General features: G+C 40.1%; 1 protein-coding gene across 4 annotated transcripts in view; it reads right to left on the bottom strand.

Moving 5' to 3' along the window:
* Window positions 1-766: 766 nt before the first annotated feature.
* Window positions 767-22,791, bottom strand: part of ppfibp2a (PPFIA binding protein 2a) — a 30,563-nt gene continuing 8,538 nt past the window's right edge. For 2 of the 4 annotated variants that reach the window (XM_057852639.1, XM_057852665.1), the window contains 18 exons: window positions 21,632-21,820; window positions 21,121-21,213; window positions 20,420-20,531; window positions 18,350-18,411; window positions 17,699-17,777; window positions 17,438-17,562; window positions 17,277-17,341; window positions 17,131-17,191; window positions 13,251-13,365; window positions 10,658-10,772; window positions 10,135-10,263; window positions 9,841-9,991; window positions 8,628-8,739; window positions 8,466-8,554; window positions 8,280-8,402; window positions 2,445-2,570; window positions 2,162-2,350; window positions 767-2,007 (listed from right to left, as the gene is read on the bottom strand). In XM_057852639.1, coding sequence (XP_057708622.1) covers window positions 1,783-2,007; window positions 2,162-2,350; window positions 2,445-2,570; window positions 8,280-8,402; window positions 8,466-8,554; window positions 8,628-8,739; window positions 9,841-9,991; window positions 10,135-10,263; window positions 10,658-10,772; window positions 13,251-13,365; window positions 17,131-17,191; window positions 17,277-17,341; window positions 17,438-17,562; window positions 17,699-17,777; window positions 18,350-18,411; window positions 20,420-20,531; window positions 21,121-21,213; window positions 21,632-21,820 — 2,160 coding nt within the window. In that variant the 3' untranslated portion in view covers window positions 767-1,782. The remainder of the gene's footprint in view (window positions 2,008-2,161; window positions 2,351-2,444; window positions 2,571-8,279; window positions 8,403-8,465; window positions 8,555-8,627; window positions 8,740-9,840; window positions 9,992-10,134; window positions 10,264-10,657; window positions 10,773-13,250; window positions 13,366-17,130; window positions 17,192-17,276; window positions 17,342-17,437; window positions 17,563-17,698; window positions 17,778-18,349; window positions 18,412-20,419; window positions 20,532-21,120; window positions 21,214-21,631; window positions 21,821-22,791) is intronic. The other 2 variants (XM_057852647.1, XM_057852657.1) reach the window with 2 other exon arrangements.

Raw genomic sequence — 22,791 nt, 5'->3', positions numbered from 1 at the left:
ACGACTGATTGTTGTCCTATGGACAGACTCTCCCACCTCAGCTGTAGATTTCTGCAGTTCATCCAGAGTGATCATGGGCCTCTTGGCTGCATCTCTGATCAGTTTTCTCCTTGTTTGAGAAGAAAGTTTGGAAGGACGGCCGGGTCTTGGTAGATTTGCAGTGGTCTGATGCTCCTTCCATTTCAATATGATGGCTTGCACAGAGCTCCTTGAGATGTTTAAAGCTTGGGAAATCTTTTTGTATCCAAATCCAGCTTTAAACTTCTCCACAACAGTATCTCGGACCTGCCTGGTGTGTTCCTTGGTTTTCATAATGCTCTCTGCACTTTAAACAGAACCCTGAGACTATCACAGAGCAGGTGCATTTATACGGAGACTTGATTACACACAGGTGGATTCTATTTATCATCATCGGTCATTTAGGACAACATTGGATCATTCAGAGATCCTCACTGAACTTCTGGAGTGAGTTTGCTGCACTGAAAGTAAAGGGGCCGAATAATATTGCACGCCCCACTTTTCAGTTTTTTATTTGTTAAAAAAGTTTAAATTATCCAATAAATGTTTTTCCACTTCACGATTGTGTCCCACTTGTTGTTGATTCTTGACAAAAAAAATAAATTTCATATCTTTATGTTTGAAGCCTGAAATGTGGCGAAAGGTTGCAAGATTCAAGGGGGCCGAATACTTTTGCAAGGCACTGTACAAAAAGTATTTTGAGGCAATGGAAAGATAATAAAAGACTCAATAAAAACACAAATAGTAAGTACTCTCCGCTTTTAACAGTTGGACGTCTTGGCGCGTAGAAAGGATTGCAGTAACCCGTTAGTATTCGTCTGGTGACAGTGACAATCTACGTCATCACCCAGAGCGTCCATTGCGCGCTAAAAACATGGCGCCCTCCGTATGTCAAAACATGTACTAAATATTACAGATTTTTAAATCAAAGGCAATGTTTTATCTTTTTCTACTAACATATTTTAGTAAATGAGAACAATTGTGGCTTATTAGAGCCTACAAGTCTTTAAGTCCGAGGTTCCCGTTAAATAATATTTGAATGTCATTTATACTAAACCTTTTCTTTCCCTTTAAGTATTAAAATCCAACTATTGCCTCAGTATAGTATTAAATCATGTTAAGATGGCTTCGGAACAAAACAATTAATACTGATCTATCCATCGTAGGCTTATACAGTACTGACCTTAACCATCAATAACTTGTACAAACATCAAAAGCACAACGCATAGTACTTGGAACCAATCAAACAATAGAGTAATAATTTATATTTTACAACAGTACTTTGATGGTGGAACACAAGGAACAATATCAGCATTGCAGCAAATATGAGGTTTTCTTTTCCTCTCAAAAGCTTTCAGCAAGACCTTAAAAAAAATTGTGACACAGAGAATTTAGCAAAAACTCTGATTAAAGCTATTGTGCTAGACAACACAAGACATGACAGACAAGATTTGCCTAGTTCACAAATGTCCGATCCAAAAATGTTCAGTGAATCAGGATGTAGAGTATAAATAAAGCGTCATCTCGAGGTATAGATCCAACTCATACACACCCTCAAAAGGGCCTTAAAGCATATGGAATTTTCGGAACAATTGCAAAAGGAATGCTGAGGGCAGCTTTGACTTCATATTTTACACATTCATTTCAGAGAAACATGTTCAAGCATTATGTGATTCATTTACATGATATGCATTACAGACCGTCGAGGAATCCACATTTTTGGATTTTATGAGCTGAAAGTATAAAGCTGACCGCTGTGATTTCTTAGCAGTTGTTTATGTTAGTCTGCCATTGATTGCCCTCGCCGTGCTCCTGCTTCTTTGGCTGTCTGTCCAAGGTGGGGCTGATACCCCTAAGTGTAGCGGAGGTCACCCTTGAAATCCCATTCACAGTCAGTAATCCACCCTCGATGGGGCAAATGTAGTCTGCAGATTCATCAGGTTTCCTCTTTCTGAGGTGACTAAACTGCGTGAAGCCTAGTTTCTTTGGCTGTAACAAAGTCAAGCACATTACAGCTATTATACTGTGTATGTATTGATTAATTATTATTTAATCAGTTAAAATAATCCACTAAGAAAAAATATAAAATTATAAGAAAGTGTTGTAATATACCCCCACCCAACTCTGTCCTTTTTTTGGGTACCTTGACTTTAGATGTGGTCGTGAGTGGTATATGGCCTGTAGCATTCCCGTACTCTCTCTTTTCCTGCGTGGCCTGACTCCCCACCAGTGTAGAGAAGGCTGTGGCCAGGTGGCGACGGAGTAATGTTTTCTGTGGGGGAATATTTAGCAGCAAGGCCAAAGTCTCTGAGCTGAAGCGAGGCTCCAGGATCTATAAAGACACATATTGACAGTTGCAGTTAATACACAAAGTTCGGGCCTGCACACATGTGTCGTAAGCACTAGTAAAGATGAGAATTACTCACAATTAGGCCACCATGGACACCACTGCCTCGCAGATTAGGTGCATACTCTGCAAGATCAACTGCTCGAAGCCACTCCATCACACGGTGGTTTGACCACTGCACTACCTCTGAAGGAGATGGCTGTTTCTAAAATATAATAAAAATGGATTGATTACACAAGGTTACGTAAGGCATGCTAATTTTTCAAAACTTACTAAAAATGATTCCCACATTGACAGTAACAGTTTATATCAGATGTTAAGACAAGTGTGCAGTGAAATTAATTAGCCAAAGGGACTCCGAAAAGTGTTCCAAGCGGATGCTCAAATGTGTTCGTGGACCTTGTTTTGTACATTGGCAAGGAACAACACTTCCCTAAAAAAGTTGCCACAAAAATAGAAGCAAGCAGAATGTCATCAAGAATTAAGATTTTTAAAAAAAACTGGGCAAGAGACTTAACCCTCTCCTGATTGCTTTAATTGATAAGCATATGAAGTTCACAGATTTAAAAATATATAAATAAATGTATGACTGTTGTCAGAGATACCAAAAATAAATTTGTATTTGTCGCCATCTTGTGGAAATATACTGTATTACTCTCTAAGAGACCTGTAAATACAGTGGTACCTCTACATAGGAAGTTAATTCGTTCCAGGACCTTGTTTGTAAATTGAAATAGTCGTATGTCATCAGGATTTTACCATAACAATACATTATGATTCCATTTTTTCGTTCCACACCCGGAACACCCACACTAAATCCTTAATATATACTGCTGGACTCAGTGACGTGCGGTCAGGGGAGGCAGGGGAGGCAGAGCCTCACCTGTCATCATGACAAAAAAATAATTATAGCATCAAATTTATATTAATATTTGTCCATTGCTCTTTCTTTATGTATGACTCATTTCAAACATTTTTTATAGTCAAAATCGCTGAATTTGCCTATTTCCTGTTCAAATAACGAAATGAAACGAGAGCTGAGGCAGCAACGAGTAAAGCCTCACCTCTGAATGCGCAATCCATAACAAACTGGGTTGATACATGGAATTGGAGCGTGCTGGTTGCCGTACATCTGCATGCCGCCATTATAATGTTTCCAGATACATTTATTTGACCTGATTTTCCACAGTCTGGTTAATGTCTTTAACCCTTAAAGTTTAATGTTTGTTAGCGACATATTTAGTTTTGCTGATGGGAAATAAAACCGCAGTGAAAAGGCACAGGTTGCGGCAGATAGTACTCTGCCGCACTGAAAGGGGGCGTACGTGAAACTGGACTTTCCGTCAAAAGTGGACGCGATTAACAACACCGGAGCAAAAAGGTTTGCTTCAAACTACGGGACAGAAGATAACTCGCGCTTTTCAAACGGACTGGTACACCCGAAAAGACTGGCTATGTAGCTGTCCTTCGAAAAATCGCCTTTGCTGCTTTCCCTGCCTTTTCTTCTCAACTTGTGCCAATGACTGGACTAACACGAGATGTTGTGACATTAAAAAACTACCACGAAGCCTCAGCAAACGTGAGAGTTCGACCACTCACATTCAAAGCCTGATTGCTTTAAAAACTTTTGGAAGCTCAAGGATCGATTTGGCTTTGACGAACAGCGGAAGCTCAACGGTAGCATCCACAATTCCAAGGTAAAGGAAAACTGAAAGAGTTTGAAAGACCTCATTAATGCAGCCTGCATCCTAACTAAACAAGAGTTAACATTTCGTGGTAATGATGAGCGTGTAAGCTCTTCTAAACGTGGCATATATGTAGAATGATTACATGGTTTTATGAGAAAGATGAAAGGTTAGCTAGACATTTGGACACATCCACTGTGTTTTCTGGCTTGTCAAATAGAACACAGAACGATCTAATTGAAGCAATCCTCTCCATTGAGGCGGAGAGATTTTTTAAAGTAAAGGAAAATAAGGAGAACTTTTACAAAAAGGGCGTAGGTTTGCATAGGGACGGTAGGGACATAACACTACCAACTTTTCAGGATGCTAAAATTGTTCCCACCAACTTTTAAGCAACCTTACCTTTTTTGCATGATATAATGTTCAGTTATATAGAGAATTTAGATCTTTCAATAGTTCCATATGTTGTAAGGATAGAATTGACCCTACCATTATTAAGTGAATTATTTTCATTACGTTTATGTTTGCTAATAAAAACCAGACATTTATTCAGGAAGTTTTCAAAATGTTTCTTTAGTATTTTTTGAAAACAAAGGTTTGAATCGAACAGTGTATCATCTGAACCAATGCACGTAAAAGTTATTATCAGTAGATAAGGATTTATTTTGCATTGATCATTTTGCCTATTAATTAATTAGGTTCATATACATGAGAAATGTGGCCCTTTGCCCCCTTCATCCAATCTGTTTGGTCTTATTAATGTCCCGTCCGCAGCAAAAAGTGTACTTACATGCAGGTTATGCTATTATATCGTCCCTAAGAATGTTGAGACCAAACCTATGCCCTTCCAAAGTAACGGCGGTTTTTGCGGTGAAGGACAGGCGCAAGACCACAAACAGTTTTCATTTTAATCTTATTAAAAAAAAAGAGCTTAGACTAAGAAAAATACAATAGAATATTTAAAAACTAAATTTTGGACTTAAAAATTTTGTTTCGCAATCTGTAATAAATTGATTAAAGTATCAGAAATAAAAGTTTTAAAAACAACTGAATATTTCACTAAAGGTCAGAATTGAATTCTGTGGTTTTGTACACCACTCTTTACTCTCATTTATGTTGCATGAATTATAGAATTGCAACGGCCAACACATTGATGGTGTAGAGCAAATGCATGTTATTTTCTTACTTTTAAGTATCGATAATATGTACCGTGTGTGCGTGTTTTGTGAAGAATGCTGATGAGATATGAAATAACCAGTAGCCAATTGTATAAGCTACCCTTTTTGGTTCATATATTTGGAAATCTGACACTAAAGGAGTCAGTGCCTCACCAACCATGAACCTCACCGCACGTCACTGCTGCTGGTACTATTACAAATGACAATTATTCATAGCAAAACAAATAACGATATATATAATAATGATAATAAAGTATAATAATAACAATAATAATAATTCATGTAATAATGTAACAAATTGGGTTCTAATGTGGCTGTTGTGTTTTGCGTGCTGTACCTGAACGCACCGCGTGACTGACGTGACAGTGACATAGGTGCGGTAGAGATTTTACTTTCTGTTTTAATGTTGTCATCGGCGTCAACTGCGACGGACAGTAGGCGTGCTGTGTTTGCTGCACAAGTTCTGAAATAAATGATTAAAAACCTGACCACGCTGGCGATTTCGTTGGCGTTGTTACCACAATAATTGTCACCTTAACGCAGGGGTGGGCAAACCAGTCCTCGAGGGCCGCAGTGGGTCCTGGTTTTTGTTCCAACTGACCCAGAACACATAGTATAACCAATGAGGTTTCAGCATAAATAAGAAGCACCTGACTGCAATCGACTGATTGCACTTGTAAAACAGCAGATTGGTGAAAATGTGTCCTCTTAATGGGTTGCAACAAAACCCCGCACCCACTGCGGCCCTTTGTGGAATAGTTTTCCCACCCCTGCCTTAACGTATAAAGACTGGCGAATGGAGGTCAGGGGAGGACCATAAAAATTGTAGACATTCTACGGCCGTATTTTCGAGTCAGTCCACCGCGCCAGTGTTGTTAATAACGATGTTAGAATATAACAGCGTTAGAATATAACAGCGTTACTAACTGTGTTATTTTTTTCAGTAGTGATAAATCTAATTAATTACTTTTCTCATCTTGGCAACACCGTTACCATTACTGAGGATGGAAAGGCGTGCGTTACTATGCGTTACTATGTTGGTTGAATGACGCAATAAAAGTCTGCGGGAGACAGACTCACGGAGACGAAAGAGCAGAGCAGGAGTGGGGAGGAGGCAAGGGAGTTGTGAGGGAGTTTTGATGCCGTTGCAAACGCGATGCTAGGTGACTCCAGTAATACCTGACTGTAGCCGATAGCCCTCAAACTACGCCCACATGATGCTACGGTACATATCACATATATATAGAACTAGATGCCAAATGACAAAAGAGGCATGTATAGAAACATGAATAGAGAACTAGATGCGTTAGTAAACAGCCATCTTAAAGCAGTAGACTTCTTAGGAAGGCTCTGTTGTAGAGAACCTTCCTAGCGAACCTAAGTAACTTTTCATCTAAAATACTCCTAAATCAGCTAAATCTTAAGTTGAATATCTTTAAATGATGAAACAGTTTTAAAACGTTCACATGCCAAAAGTAGACAGAAGGGAACTAATGCAATAACGGGAGAAATTTTAATAACTTTAACGGTTGATTCACAACATTAAATGACTTCCAAAAATAGCAAAGGTTACTATCTAGTTATCGCAATATCCGCAATACCCCTGTGTCTAGTTAAGTTTAGGGTAAATAATTGGGCTCGGGCCAATTGTTCCAAAAACCCTTTAAACTTCACATAGTGTGACCTATGTTTTTGTATTTTTCGGACTATAAGTCGCAGTTTTTTTTCATAGTTTGGCTGGGGGTGCGACTTATACTCAGGAGCGACTTATGTGTGAAATTATTAACACATTATGATATCATTTCACATGTTATTTTGGTGTTTTAGAGTGACACTGATGGTTTAGTAAACTTCTTAGCATGTTTTTTTATGCTATAGTTATCTGAATAACTTAATAGCTATGGCCACGTTCGTGTTCCGCCTTTGGCAATGTGTGTTCAATTGTATTATTGACTTTTTTATATTGAAATGCATGCTTTTGGTTTGTGGCGCTTTCACGCCCACGTGATGGCGCACTCGCACTTCTTTACGTGAAGAAGACCGCTTACACGCCACAAGAAGACGGACAGCTACGCAGCTTGAGTGAGTGGGCGAGTTAGCAAGAGAGAAACATGGCTGCGAACCTACGTTCCTTGTTTATGCTTGTAAAATATCTCGACAGAGGCAACGCCTGTGTGGATCATCTTTTCTGTTGTTGTTGTGTGTTTCCCACCCATGATCGGACACTTAAAGCCAGTTGTGTGGTTGTTTGGACGATGTGCTAATGGTAGCGAACGCATGCTAACTGTTCGTGTCATTACTGTTACGGCACCTAATTATCATTTATTTACGTGGATGCGAACCTGTTTGGTATCGAGGACGAAATTGATTCGGCAAATTATACGGACGTCAAGCATCGTCATTTGGGAGTTTAGCTTGCTGTATAGCCAGGACCAAGCCTTAGCATCCTGGTGAGGACAGTATATTATATTCGCATTTCGTTGTTCATGCACTGTACACTGTACATTTATTCAGCATGTTGATCTCTATTGTACTTTTATATTAAATTGCCTTTCAAGATGACAGATCTGTTCTATGTGTTGGATTTTATCAAGTAAATGTCCCCCAAAATGTGACTTATACTCCGGTGCGACTTATATATGTTTTTTTTTTTTTCTCTTCGTTGGGCATTTTATGGCTGGTACGACGTATACTCAGTTGCAACTTGTAGTCCAAAAAATACGGTACTAAGGCAATTACTTTTTGGGAGAAGTAATTTGTAACTGTAATTAATTGATTTTTAAAAGTAAGATTAACAACAATGACCGACACCCACACATGCTCATATTTTTCTATCATTTCCATCTTCCATTAGCGCTGTCATAAATCATCGTATTTCGAGCATGTCATGGGATGTAGAAACAAATGGCGAGTCAAATTTTACATCGGATGTCGAAAAGATCATGTGTCGAAGCGAATGTATGTCGAAGTACCACTGTATGTGCAACACGGAAGACAATTGTGATGACATTTAATACAAACCTGCCCAATCCAGAGTGCACGCTTGCTTACCTCTTCCCCCGGCCTGCGTCGTAGGCAGTGGGGGTTGAACTTGTTAGCATGGAGGACGTGGATGGCACATTTAATACTGAGATGATGAAGTTGACTGGTCACCTTTAAGCTCAAGAGGTCATTCTGGGTAAATGGACAAGGCAACATGAGCCTCATGTGCAAATATGGACTTACGCCAAGACTTACCACTGTGAGGTACTGTATCATGCGGCCATCCACACGAGCTTCATGGAACTGATCTTTATACTGAGGCAGACCAATGTCATCCAGCCACCCTATAAGGTTTAGGTATCGTATGAGTAAAACTTATTGGATTTTAGTTTATAAACATACAAGCATGAGTCTTACGGGTGACCCAGATGTGGTCCAGCTCAGATGACTTCTCTGTGATTTTACTAGAGAACGCCTTCAATGCCAACTGCAACTTCTTCCTGTGCATAGGGTGCTTCATACCCATCTCCTGAGGTTAGAAAACACACTTGATCTCAGTTTCTACTTTTTTGCTTTGTAATTCATCATCTAAATTACAGTACAACCTTATTTTAATTTGGAAATCCACATCATGTGACGAACAGAAACATCTGTGTCTGTTGACATAGGGCAATGTAGCTGAGAAAGAAGCTCAAATCAATCCAACCAAGAAGATTATCTATTTTAGTTACAGGTCAAATCTGACTCAGGATTATTATGATAGTGTCTGTTTGGACTTTTAACTTGTTCCCCTTGCTGCTGGTAAGATTTTATTGTTGTGGTCCTGGATATACAGTGTATCTCAAAAGTGAGTAAACCGCATGGGAACAACGTGCATCCCTAAATGTCCAAATTGAGTACTGCTTGTCATTTTCCCTCCAAAATGTCATGTGACTCGTTACAGGAATGTTGTCAGCATTGCTGCAGGGATTGAAGAGGTGATGGTGGTGGGGGGGGGAATCATTTCCACCACCATGCTTGACTGTAGGCATGACACACTTATCTTTGTACTTCTCACCTGGTCGCCGCCACCCATGTTTGAGACCATCGGAACCAAACAAATTAATCTTCGTCTCATCTGACCTTAGGACATGGTTCCAGTAACCCATGTGCTTTGTTGACATGTCTTCAGCAAATGGTTTTCGGGCTTTCTTGTGTACCGTCTTCAGAAGAGGCTTCCTCCAGGGGTGACAGCCATGCACACTAATTTGATGTAGATTACGGCGTATGGTCTGAGCACTAACAGGCTGACCCCCCACCTCTTCAATCTCTGCAGCAATGCTGACAGCACTCCTGTAACGAGTCACATTACATTTTGGAGGGAAAATGACAAGCAGTACTCAATTTGGGCATTTAGGGATGTACGTAGTTCCCATGCGGTGTACTCACTTTTGTTGCCAGGGGTTTAGACATTAATGGCTATATTTTGAGGAGAAAATAAATTAACTCTATTATATAAGCAGCACACAGACTACTTTTCATTGTGTCAAAGTGTCATTTTGTCAATGTTGTCCCATGAAAAGATATACTTAAATATCTGCAGAAATACGAGGGGTGTACTCACTTTTGTCATACACTGTATCTGTCTCACCTTTTCAAGATCTTGAGGTGTGGCAGAAAGTAGTGTCTGGCCACATTCGACCCACTGCCTGGCCAGGCTTACATAGTGGCCAAGGCCGTAGTCCTCCAACCAGCCACACACTTGCTCTTTGGTCCATTGGCTAAATGGGAGATTCATGTCACTGACAAAGAAAAAAAGAGAGAGAAAAAAATCGATATATTGATATTATAGTAGATGTTGTTAATATTCAGTTTAGAAAATCAAAAATGTGTTTGAAACCATTGGATGCACTTCTATCACTACCAGTGTGTTAAGAGCTGTTACCGTGCAGATTCCGGTGATTCTGGGGTGCGTGTTAGTCTGGGTCCAGCCGTTGCACGGAAACCCCCTCTTCTAAAAGGACCAGTGTCTGGATCACCTGTAGTGACTCCTCCAGAATTGGTTCTTCGAAGTCTATGTAGAAGAGAGTGATAAATTAAAGTTAAATGAATTTTATTTATGTATTATTTTCTGAATTGGCTGATTCAATAAATATGTGAAGTCAAAATGCAAGGTGAATTTGTGCCACCATGGGGGGGGGGAATTGAAAATCCTCTCTCTCTTTTGGCTCCACCCAAAAAATTGCTGTTCAATGAAAATATAATTTCTTCATTGCCCCTGTACAAAATCATGATCATATCTAAATCGATTACACATGATAAATTGTTGAGTTAATGCTTTATTGTTGTCTTATTATCTATTCAGTGAAATAGAATGAGGCAGGTATCATCTTCAATAGTCGCAGATTATTAAATGGATCATCATTCATTATTGGGCTACCCTTATTCAGTATATTTCACACACTCACTTTCCCCAAAGTCTCTTGAGGCTCCGGTTTGTCTTCATGTACTCTGGTGATCCCACATTTCTGTGGCCTGGTGGGCTGTGTGTCACAGAGCAGTTGTTTATGTTCTCCAATTTGGCTGAAAAAGTTACAAAAGAGGACTGTTGTGATACAGAATCACTGTATGAGCGTTGATACTGACTACATGTTTGTTCAAATGCACATCCATACAAGGGCATAGGTTTGCATAGGGACAGTAGGGACATAACACGACCAACTTTTCAGAATGCTCAAATTATCCCCACCAACTTTTAAGCAACCTTATTTGCATTATATAATGACTTCAGTTATATAGGTCATTTAGATTGTCTCCCTATATGTTGTGAGGATAGAATTGATCTTACCAAAATTAAGTGAATTACCAGGGGTGCACATAAGTGGTCCGCATGCGCGCATGCGTACTGGACGTAGACAAATGCGCTGGCCCTCAACGGTTTCCATACGCTTTTCCGTACCGATGGCTGACCACTGTATTTGCGGCGGACACGAGAAAATAACTTCTCAAAATGTTGAAGAGGCAGGCCACACTGAGTAATTACTTCCGTGTTCCCCCACCCCCATCAAAAGACAGACAGACGACAGAGACGTCACCGGTGCTACCGAAAAAAAGGACTTTTGCTGAAAAGTGGCTCCAGGAGGTACCATGGCTAGAAGCAAATGATGCTCGCACGGAAATGTGGTACAAAATGTGCCGTGAGAATCCCAATGTCGCCGATAAGAGCAGCGCATTTTATGTAGGGTCAAAGAATTTCAGCCATCCAAACTTTGAAAAGCACGAAAAAAACAGAGAGCATGTGGCAATTAAGCAAACTATCGATGTCAGACATGACCCCACTCACCCTATGGACAAGTCGTGGAATAAAGGTAATGAACAGCGACATGCACTGACAAACGTGTTTTTGCTCGCATTTTACAAAGCTAAACATGCACGTTCAATGAGGTCTTATGAGGAGGACATCCCACTTTTAAAAAGGCTTGGAGTTAATGTGGGAGCCGCATAATGCCCTTTATTTTGAATTGGTGCTTTTATGTTTATTTCTTTACATTTCACTTCAAAGTAATGCCAATTTTGTTGTGCCAGTTGATGTTAATCAAGCATTAATTGTTAATATAATTAATTAAAGTTAATTGGCTCGAAGTAAAGCTTGTCATAAATTTATCGCATCAGGCGGGTCGGCTCTCAAGCTCAATGAGGACCAAGTCACATCTCCAGGTCCTCCTCTGAGAACCTGGACGAAAAAATTATGTGCACCCCTGTGAATTACAGTACTTTCATTATGTTCAGACTTAAACTGACCCCTTTGCACTCGCTGAATGTGCCAGTCTATTATTTTTTTTTTTCACTCAAACGCACGTTTGATTGGCTGATGACTTGACCCCCCCCCCCGCCCCCGCACACACATACACACATTCACAGCCGACAGAAATACAACATGTCGCCGCCCCCTATATTATATATTTGAATTTTTTTTTCCGCCAGCAGCAGCCACTTTGAGTCATGTAGAAAGACATCAATGTTATGGAGGTGGGGAACACACCACTAATTTTGCTACTGCTACAGTGCTTCTAGTCAATTTTACTTGCTTAGATTTCTTGACAAAAGAGCTGGATGAAAATAAGCTTAACACTTTTTCTAAGCAAAAAGTTTGTATGTTTAATCTTAAAAGAAAAACTTGTTAGTCAGAAATGTTGTTAATTCAAAAATATTGTTCAAAACATTATTTGAAAGAAAATTTTTGTTGATTTAGGTGAAAAATGGCCAACTTTTAGATGTATGGGCTCAATACAAAGAAATAGTAAGTAAAGTGGAAGAATCTGACGCATTAATCTGTGAACTAGCCTTTCACACTCCAAAAAAAAAAAAAGATGGAGAAAATTATTTGACTAGATTTAACAAAAATTATCAGATTAAGACATTATAAATTTGCAGTGTAAAGGTTAGCATAGGTCAATACAGATTTATTTTGCATTGATCATTTAGCCTATCAATTATTTAGGTTCATATTGGTGAGAAAAGTAGCCCTGACCCCATTCACCAAATATGTTTGGTCTAATTAATGTCCGGTCCCCAGCAAAAAGTGGACATGCAGGTTATACTGTTATATTGTCCCGACCAATATTAAGACCAAACCTACGCCCTTGCATCCATATGTTAATAAAGCTAATCTTTTAATAACTTAAAAAGCTTTGTCGAAAAGTGATGATAGTAATTACGTATTACAGATCATTTTCTAACTCTGAACTGTACGCGTAAGGTTTAAATTGTGTATTTAATATCTGTAGGCAGCAATATGGATTTGGGTGGGTTATAATGGTCAGTGGTGGGTGGAGCTGGGCTATATATAATTATTAAAGAAAAGAAAAGGGTGTGTTTGGTTTGGGATTTAAAAAAAAAAACCAAAACATCCATACCCTGATCTTCGTCTGACGTCCCTACAATTACTCATGATCAAAAGTAGAGCAGTCCTTCTGGTTACGGGGGGGAGCGGTTTGCTCCAAATATAAGTATAGTGTCTGGTAATATAATATGTTGGCTTGTTAATATCTGTGTATTTACTTTGGCTGGAGTCTCCATCTTCACTGTCATCTGGAGACCGTTCACTTTGGAGCTCAGTGGTGCATTCTGTGGGAGACGAACGGACAGGCAGCACCGGACTCCTGGCGTCCTTCTGCTTTAGGACCACACAGTTACAAGAACATGATGAATGACAATCGACACATTAGACTAATTTGTGTGTGCAAATTCTAAGAGACCATAAGTTAAAAAATATTGGCTTCCTGATATGTTTTTATCAGTTTTTCCCCTATTGAACATGTAAGCTTTTTGATGACAAAAACATCACATACAGTATGCAAGGTTTTTATGGAATTTTTGTTACAATCTAAAATAACACAAGATGATGCCAAAGATAAAGGAAAACTAGTAATTGATGTTAAGGAAGTATGTTCAATCATCATCTTTGCTGAACACTTGCGAACTCCTGGTGCATTTTTTCCTGAAACCAAATCGTTCGTTCGATTGTTCGTTCGTTCGTTCGTTCATCCATCTTCTGAATAATCCAGGATCAGTTCGTGGGGGCAACAGCTTTAGCGGGGAAGCCTAGACTTCCCTCTCCCCAGCCACTTCAACCAGCCCCTCCGGCGGGATCCCAAGGCAGCCGAGAGACATAGTCTCTCCAGCATGTCCTGGGTCATACCCGGGGCCTGCCGCCGGTGGGACATGCCCGGAACACTTGTTCAGGGAGGCGTCTAGGAGACATCCGAAAAGGATGCACGAGCCACTTCAGCTGGGTTCTCGCAGAGGAGTAGCGGCTCGACCCTGAGTCCCTCCTAGATGACCGAGCTTCTCACTCTATCTCTAAGGGAGAGCCCGGACACTCTGCGGAGGAAACTCATTTCGGCTGCATGTAACAGGCATCTTTTTCTTTCAGTCACGACCCACAGCTCGTGACCATAGGTGAGGGTAGGAACGAAGATCGACTGGTAAATCGAGAGCTTCGCCTTTTGGCTCAGCTCCTTCTTCACCACAACAGACTGGTGCAGAGTCCGCATCACTGCAGAAGTTGCAACAATCCGCCTGTCAATCTCCTGCTCTCTCCTACCCTCACTCATGAACAAGACCCCAAGATACTTGAACTCAGGATCTCATCCGCAACCCAGAGAGGGTAAGCCACCCTATTGCGATTGAGGACCATGGTCTTGGATTTGGAGGTGCTGATCTTCATCCCTACCATTTCACACTCGGCTGCGAACCGCTCCAGTGAGAGTTGGAGATCACGGCTTGATGAAGCCAACAGCACCACATCATCTGCAAAAAGCAGAGATGCAATGCTGAGGCCACCAAAATGGACCCCCTCAACGCTTCGGCTGTGCCTAGAATTTCTGTCCATAAAAGTTATGAACAGAATTCGTCCAAACCTCACTGGGAATGACTCCGACTTACTGCCGGCAATGCGGACAAAACTCTGGCACCGGTCGTACAGGGACCGAACAGCCCTTACCAAATAATTAAAAGAAATAATAATAATAAATGGCCTTAAAATGTTTTTTTTTCACCAAATCATTTAAAATCAATTTATTTTTAAGGAAAATGGTGCAAAATGAGTGTGAATTTATACTGATTGGGATTATAGTTTGCACCATATTTACCATCAGAACTATTAATTTAAACATTTCTAGGACGGGAGTCAATTATTGTGCTCTGTCCATCTCTCCTACCGATAGCAGAGGTTCACTGTACACACTCCTATGAAATATGCAACAGAGCTAAAAGAAGCAAAACAAAACACAAAGCTTCCACTCCTCTTGGAATACTTTCAAGACTATGTTTGAGCGTGTCTTTGGGAATTTCAGTCCGCCTAGAACAGTTTGATTTGTGAGGTCAAAGGCAACTAAGGTTCTGGCTGGTTTCTTAGTCTCCTACTAGATTGTTACAGTATATATGTGTGTGTGTGTGTGTGTGTGTGTGTGTCATTTTGGTTACAAGTTACAAAATATCTCCCTGGTCAGTTACAGCCACAGGCAGGCCCGGAGTGACTAATCGGGAGCTTCTGGACGATTCCAGAAGGGCCGGCCGGCCAGATGGGGCGGTCCGGGTTTTATTTAAAAAAAAAAAAAAAAAAAAATTACACTGTTATCATTTTTTGTTTGGTATTTATTTGTGACAGTGTCACTGAGTATAACTTACATTATGTTACCGCTGTCCCTGTGGGCCGTCTTAAAAAAAAAAAAAAAAAAAAAAAAAAAACAGTATTTTTTTTCCCAGACTCATCCTCACGTGTGCAGACGAAAAATACAGCATGCAGCTCCGCCCCCTAATTGTAGTCTGTATTGAGCCAAATTAGCTGCTAACTCGGTGCTCGGATGGATAAAAAGAGCAAGGGTGGCGCTGAAAAATAAGAATTAAAAAGAAAAGCACTCGTGAAAGAATCGGCAAAATGCGCAAAAATAGCTAATTTTTTTCATGCAACGACCTTGCTGCCTCAAACTACAGAGGATTACAACGAAAGTGGTAAGGCCAGATGGCGAATAAAATGCAACTTGCACCGTGTGATACGACAATATGTAATTGTGGAAACTTTGGCTTCTTGTAGCACCTCACAAGGGATATGTAGCAGCAAGCATTAGCCATAATGAACACACCACAGGTGCAGAGCTGGAAGGTAAGATTGCCATGTCGTTCAGCGAGTTAACATTAGAATTAATATAATCAATTACGTGGCGTTTTTAAAGTGGAAATGGAAAATGGATAATAGTATCATTAGAAGTTGTTACAACAATGTGCAATACGTATTCTTTATTTTTCATATTGTTATGTTGCTATGTTTGTTTTATCTGTAAGCACTCATTTTGTTAATATTTGATGTTGCAGAAAAGGTCTTATTGATTCATTTATTTTAGGGCTGTCAAAATTATCGGGTTAACGGGCGGTAATTAATTTTTTAAATGAATCACGTTAAAATATTTGACGCAATTAATACACATGCCCTGCTCAGACAGATTTAAATGACAGTACAATGACATGCCCACTTGTTAATTGTGTTTAATGGAGTTTTGCCGCCCTCTGCTGGCGCTTGGGTGTGACTGATTTTATAGGCTTTAGCACCCATGAGCATTGTGTAAGTAATTATTGACATCAACAATGGCGGGCTACTAGTTTATTTTTTGATTGAAAATTTTACAAATTTTATTAAAACGAAAACATTAAGAGGGGTTTTAATATAAAATTTCTATAACTTGTACTAACATTTATCTTTTAAGAACTACAAGTCTTTCTATCCATGGATCGCTTTAACAGAATGTTCATAATGTTAATGCCATCTTGTTGATTTATTGTTATAATAAACAAATACAGTCCTTATGTACCTTATGTTGAATGTTTATATCCATCTTGTGTCTTATCTTTCCATTCCAACAATAATTTACAGAAAAATATGGCATATTTTATAGATGGTTTGAATTGCGATTAATTACGATTAATTTTTAAGCTGTAATTAACTTGATCAAAAATTTTAATCGTTTGACTGGCCTAATTTATTTTTCAAATGTATCATTTAATATAGTTTTTTTTTTTTTTAAATCCATTTTTAAATTTGTTCAAAATATGTTGTGTTGCACTTGTTAAAATAGAGCCACCTTGTTAAACAACCATTACCTGCACTGAATTGGAATACACAGAATTACAGTACACGGCTTTAGAGAACACTGAACTTAACACGTGTATGCATAATGACATAATTTTAAATGAGTGGGCCGGTCTGAGGCATGAAATTCCAGGGCCGAAAATGAGTCCCACTCCGGCCCTGGCCACAGGTACACTTTTTGCAGAAATGCTGGTCCTGACAATTGGCATTCCCAAGCTTCCTCACCTCAGCATGCTTTTTAAATATGAAATCTAACATTTCAGGAAGTAGCTAATATATAAACCAGTAAATTACCTTTGGTGTCTGACTACTTGTTAAGTCAGTCATGCTACTGGATGATGTCTGCGTCTCTGGCCTGAGCAGACATCAGCAGGATTATGAGAGGAAAAAAACATTCCGCCATAGATTTAATGTCATCAGGATAACGCAGCTTGAAATACCTGCAATCACTGTCCTTCTGAGACAAAATTGATGTTTGATGAGAGGACGCACTATTGGTGGAAACCTGAATTATAGAAAAACATAATCATATGGATCAACATTTCAGTTCAGTTGGTCGTAAAAATGAAGTTATAATCATGAAGCTGTAGTTTATACCCACATCAGACTTTAGATCCACGGATTTTGCACTGGCAGAATCAGCATTCTTCATCGGGTTTCGCTCCTCTTCCTCACTGCTACTTGAATTTGTACTACCGTTCAACAGGGAACGGCCACCAGGTGGTGCTACAGTAGCAAAGGGAAGCGAGAAGTATATGGTATGTGTAGACATCTCCTTACATCCAATGATTTCCTCTGATTGTACTGTTAGAAAAATTATAGAGTGTGACGGAGAAAATGTAGGCGAGAAATGTTCGATTACCTTGCCTTGCGTTGTGTGTCTGATCTCTGAATTGCTTGCACTGGTTTAAGAGCAGAGTGAGTTCTTCAATGCGCCGGTCCTCCAGAAATAGGAATGAGAGGGTGTTCAAGGTCAACAAAACCCATTAAGATTTTTATCTGAGCTTAAGAAACACACAGATGCTGCTTCCTGTTGCTCCTGACCACTAAACCACACGAATGTCCCTCTCACCATATGGTCTGTATGAAAAGAGCATCTGGGGAGGGGACTGACTTCGGCTCGACTTGAAAACCTAGTTGTGGTGACCAGCTGCAGAGTGCTTTTTTTTAATTTTTTGAAGTGGTGCCCAAGCTCACTCCTAAATTAGGCCTGGCAGATCGAGGCCTACTTAAGTGTGGCTTTGCCTGAAATGGTTGGCCTCGGGGCGTGTATGAGTTTTTTCACCGGCTCTGCCACATGTGGGTGCACGTCTGCAAGTCTTTAAAGTCCCCACCAGGGAGAACACAAAAACAAGGCTGTGCTATAATTGGATGGAGGGTGGTGCCTATGAACGATGACGACATATTGAAAGTGCAAGTTATCATGCTTCATAGTGATGCCGCGGATACAGCATGTGCGCAAAACTACAACTATCTGTTTAATTACAGAGATGGACTGAAAAGAGAGGCTTACCTTTTCATCATTAGCATCTTCCAAGGATTTAATGTCACTTCTAAGTCTTTGCAGTTCCTGGTCTATGATTAAGAGAAATACAGTACAGTACATTTTGAATCATTTCACATAAAGAAAGGCACTTTTTTTTTTAAAGTAATTATGATTCAACCAGTTTATTCAGGATTTTCACCAAATTTTTCACAAACTTAGCTGGAATTCTAGAATGTTCGACATTTGGAATGTTTGAACACTTCCATTACATCATCATGATCATCATCATTGTAAACATTCTTTGAAGCCACTGATGCCAGTTTTCACACATGGTTATCATTTCAAACTCTTGGACGAGAAAATAATTTTGGGCGAGCAAGAAATGTTGCTGGCAGTTTGAGTGATTGAACATTATGTGATGTGCTCCAAACATGAATGACAGATTTAAAGTGCCTGTGACAGCATAATAGCATTATTAAGTGAATTAGAATCATATTTTGAGACGATTCAACAATATCCAACAATTTGGCAAAGCGAAGATGAGGAGAAATTAGTCTTTTAATCTGCCGTATAGCCCATGCCTGTCATTATAGCGCTCTAGCGTCCCCAGCTGGAGGATGACGTCGGCAGGGTCACAATTTCATCTGATTTACAATTCAGCCTATTGAGGGGGGAGTTTTCAGAAAGAGGAAAACACGACAACAAAAGCAGCAAAATGTCATTGTTTTAATCTCTCTACTCCAATATTTTTACAGGATATTCTTTTTATCTACGTATTTTTCCCCTATTGCTAAATAAATGGTATGGCCAAGACAAATAACAGTCTTGTGCTGGAGGGAATGTGCAAAAATGCATTTATTCAGTACGACGTGGCAAAACTACTCCATAATGGTCAAAACTGTCGACTTCTTGCACCTCCCGAACGATATTTTATGCCACCGGAGTTAGTCCGGCTTTTCTCATTTCCCTGCCCCTGTTTCGGTGAACGTAAACAAACAAAGAGGAGAACCGAGCGGGGTTTCCTATGCTTATTCTCACCTTTCGAAGCGAAAAATCACACAAAACTACCCCGGAACATGTCACACAGTGGTGGGGTTGTCGATTGTCTTCACGGATAGGCTACCCCCCTGGCAGCGAACAAGTTACAGCTTGCTGGTTTCCTGCTGTGGGCAGGAGAGCTCATTTGCCGGGGAAGCAGCTGGAGAATGACCGCCGCACAAACTGGCCGACATCAGAGGAGTGCGTAGCTGCCCAAGCCCAACCCGGGGATAGTGGTCTATTGCCGGGCACACAACACAAAGACGGCAGAGAGGGCCGGAAGTCTGGACGATATGGAGAACCGCGAACCGCACGGGCATAAGCCGAGTTTAGCACTTTCCCAGCGGGCACGTGAAGAGGACTGGGGGGGTGGGGGGGGGTGCGACAAGCTGCCGGTCGTTGGCCCAGTGGCATTGTCGGTGGACAAGGAGCATTGTCAGCCACAAAATGCAAGTCACCTCCGTATTAAAATGTGTGCCATGATTCCAGTATTTCACATAATACAAAACATGATGTTTACTCACTTCCTCATAAGTCCAATGGTCCCACTGTTTTCGGACTTGTTTTGGCCAATCTCAGGGTGAAGGGGAACTTTTTGAAACCCAAAAAGGCTCACACGTCTCTCCCTGGTGCAGCAACAAAACCCTGCAGCACATTTGGCTGGCTTGATGTGAAAAATAAACGAATTCATCTTCAAAATCAGCTGACTCCTCAGTCCATCTGCATTTTATAAAGCAATGCTGCATTGTGAGATGCTGACCCGGGTGACATCACATTCGCATTCGTCCTTAACCCTAGACTGGAGCCGGAAGTCAAACATTTTCATGGCGCGAGATTAAAAAAATTGAATAAATAAAACGATCGTTTCCACACACATCCAAGCGGTCCATTTCTTGCAGGAGCATAAAATACTGAAATATGAAATAAACATGCTTTTTGCTGTCAAAGGCACTTAATGATAATAAACCAAAATTACTCATTAGCTCTAATTTACAGTGTGACCTACCAGCAAGTACTCACAGTATATTTATTATTAGAAGGTAGGATTTTGTTGCTTACCTCTCTCAGAGCTCGCAGTGACTAGAGGAGATCTTGTCAGCAGCTGAGTATGCAAGCTTTCAATCTCTGTATTCTTATTCAAGAGAAGCTGCTGAAGACTGTTGATTTCCACCTGTGAGTACACCAGACAAAACATTACCGTTAGCCTAGCTTAGGATCTAAGAACTCATGCAGTTCTGTAATGCCAATGTAATTTTCACACAGCAAGGCTTTCACTATTTAAAGTGCATCTTAAGCTGGAAGAATGCTGATAAAACAAATTTGTCCAACTACTTGTAATGTAGGACAAAGCATTCCTTCTTGAATACTTCAATAAACAAAAAGTGATTTCTGACTTTATAACCTACTGAGAATACACTTTATAGGATCTTCAGGCCATACGACAAATAACTGGGGAAAAGATAATGAATGAGGAGGAAAAAAATCTGAAAGAGTATTGACAGTGGTAGTGAAGGAAAATGTAGGCTTAAAGTACATTTTATGTAGCTTTTTGCCAATTACAGCAAGCCATAGCATCTTCATTTTTTAAAAACTTCGTACTTGAAATAGTTTTTGAGAAAACAGATATCAGGGTACACATAAAATGAGAGTCACTCACATTGCCTGGCACATCCAATAGCATTGAAGCAAGTAGAGTGGACAGTTAGCAATGGAATCTGGTGCTGATACTGTTATGATTTACTATGACATCAGTTTTTTACCTTGCTGGCTTTGAGTCTTTTCTCATACTCTAATTTCTCGTCTTCCAAGTATTGTACTTTGTCTTTGAGAATCTTGAGCTCCCGCACCAAACCCTGCAACATACAATGAATTTGTCATACTGATGATGCGGCATGTCATATTTTAAGTAATCAATTCACATTTCAAAAAGAATGCCATCTTTTTGTTTGACACACTGTGTACATGCATGTGTATCTTAAAAGCGCATGACTGTCTTGAACACAGAACAATGAATTCTGCAACCAATAATAGATAGTGTACTATATATTGAGCCCTGCTGCTGTTGTTTGATGTCTACTAGAAATGTTTCATTCAGTCTAAACGCAAGTGTATAAACACACAAAAAAAGAGATAAAGCATGCCGTGCACAACGTCACAAGCCATGCATCAGACTGTGCATACGCTCTCTCCTCCATTGTGTCGCAGCTGCTTCACATCTGAGCTACTCTTATCAACTCCATGTGCAGCCTCTAGCTCTAGTTTGAGCTTCACCTCTGCGGCCGAGTTACATGAGGGGTCGGCGTGCGAATCCTCGGGGGATGTGGAGTGGGTGGGGCATGGCGTTGGTGAGCCACCGTCAGCTGGGTTCTCTGAGGCTTTTTTCTCCTGGATCTTGCTATTGATCTCCTTCTGAAACCTACACATCTGCTCCTGCAGCTCACTAATGAAATTCACAACGCTCTGCCGGATGCAGTGTGGGAGGGAGAGAAATTGAAAGAATGTTTTAGAGGAGAAAAAAAGCGGAAAGGAGATGCATTTATCTGTGTTTAAGATAATGCTTAGATTTGAGTGACATGTTTTTTCAAGAGATACAAGGTCACAATGTAGGGGTCCAATATTTGAATTACTAGCTTGCATTTTTCTTTAAAACCACTTCTTTTTAACATCATGCCATCATGCCTTGATAATGATATTGACGAGTCAGATTCGACCTTCACCGCCCCACGCCTTCAAGTAGGGGGCCACCCTACAATCCGCTTCAGTTATTCGCAGTCGGTCGTAGTGACACATGCAGCGATCCAACGCCGGATTTATGTTGAAAAAGTACGAAAGCTGTACTGCATACAAACAGGAAGGATTGTCTCAGGAGTGATTTGTTCGAGGATTCAAGGTAATTATTTTTTTTTTCTCTTTTTTTTCACAAGAATTTTCAATGTAAAAAGCTCTTTGCTGTCGCCACATTGTCTAACAGACTAGCATCATTCTTCGACATATTTACATGAAATAAAAGCTAACTGCACGTTTTTTTTTGCTTTTAACCAAGAATCGAGGCTGTTTTACGTCCATATCTGTAAAGAATTCAGGGATTTAAGCATTTATTCACAAGAATTTTCACCGGAAAAGCTCTGTTTACATATGGCGCCCGCAACATTGACTGACGGACTAGCATTGTACTTTGACATATTTACATAAAATAAATGCTAACTGCACATCTTTTTCTTTTTGCCGGAAAAGCTCTGTTTACATAAGGCGGCTGCCACATTGACTATCAGACTAGCATCGTACTTCGACATATTCATGTAAAATAAATGCTAACTGCACATTTTTTTCTTTTGCTATTAGCCAAGAATCGAGACTGTTTTTACATCCATATCGATAAAGAATTCAGGGATTTAAGCATTTATTCACAAGAATTTTCACCGGAAAAGCTC

Source organism: Corythoichthys intestinalis, chromosome 1, assembly GCF_030265065.1.
Source record: "Corythoichthys intestinalis isolate RoL2023-P3 chromosome 1, ASM3026506v1, whole genome shotgun sequence".
Lineage (NCBI taxonomy): Eukaryota > Metazoa > Chordata > Actinopteri > Syngnathiformes > Syngnathidae > Corythoichthys > Corythoichthys intestinalis.
This window is presented reverse-complemented; position numbering and strand designations above follow the sequence as displayed.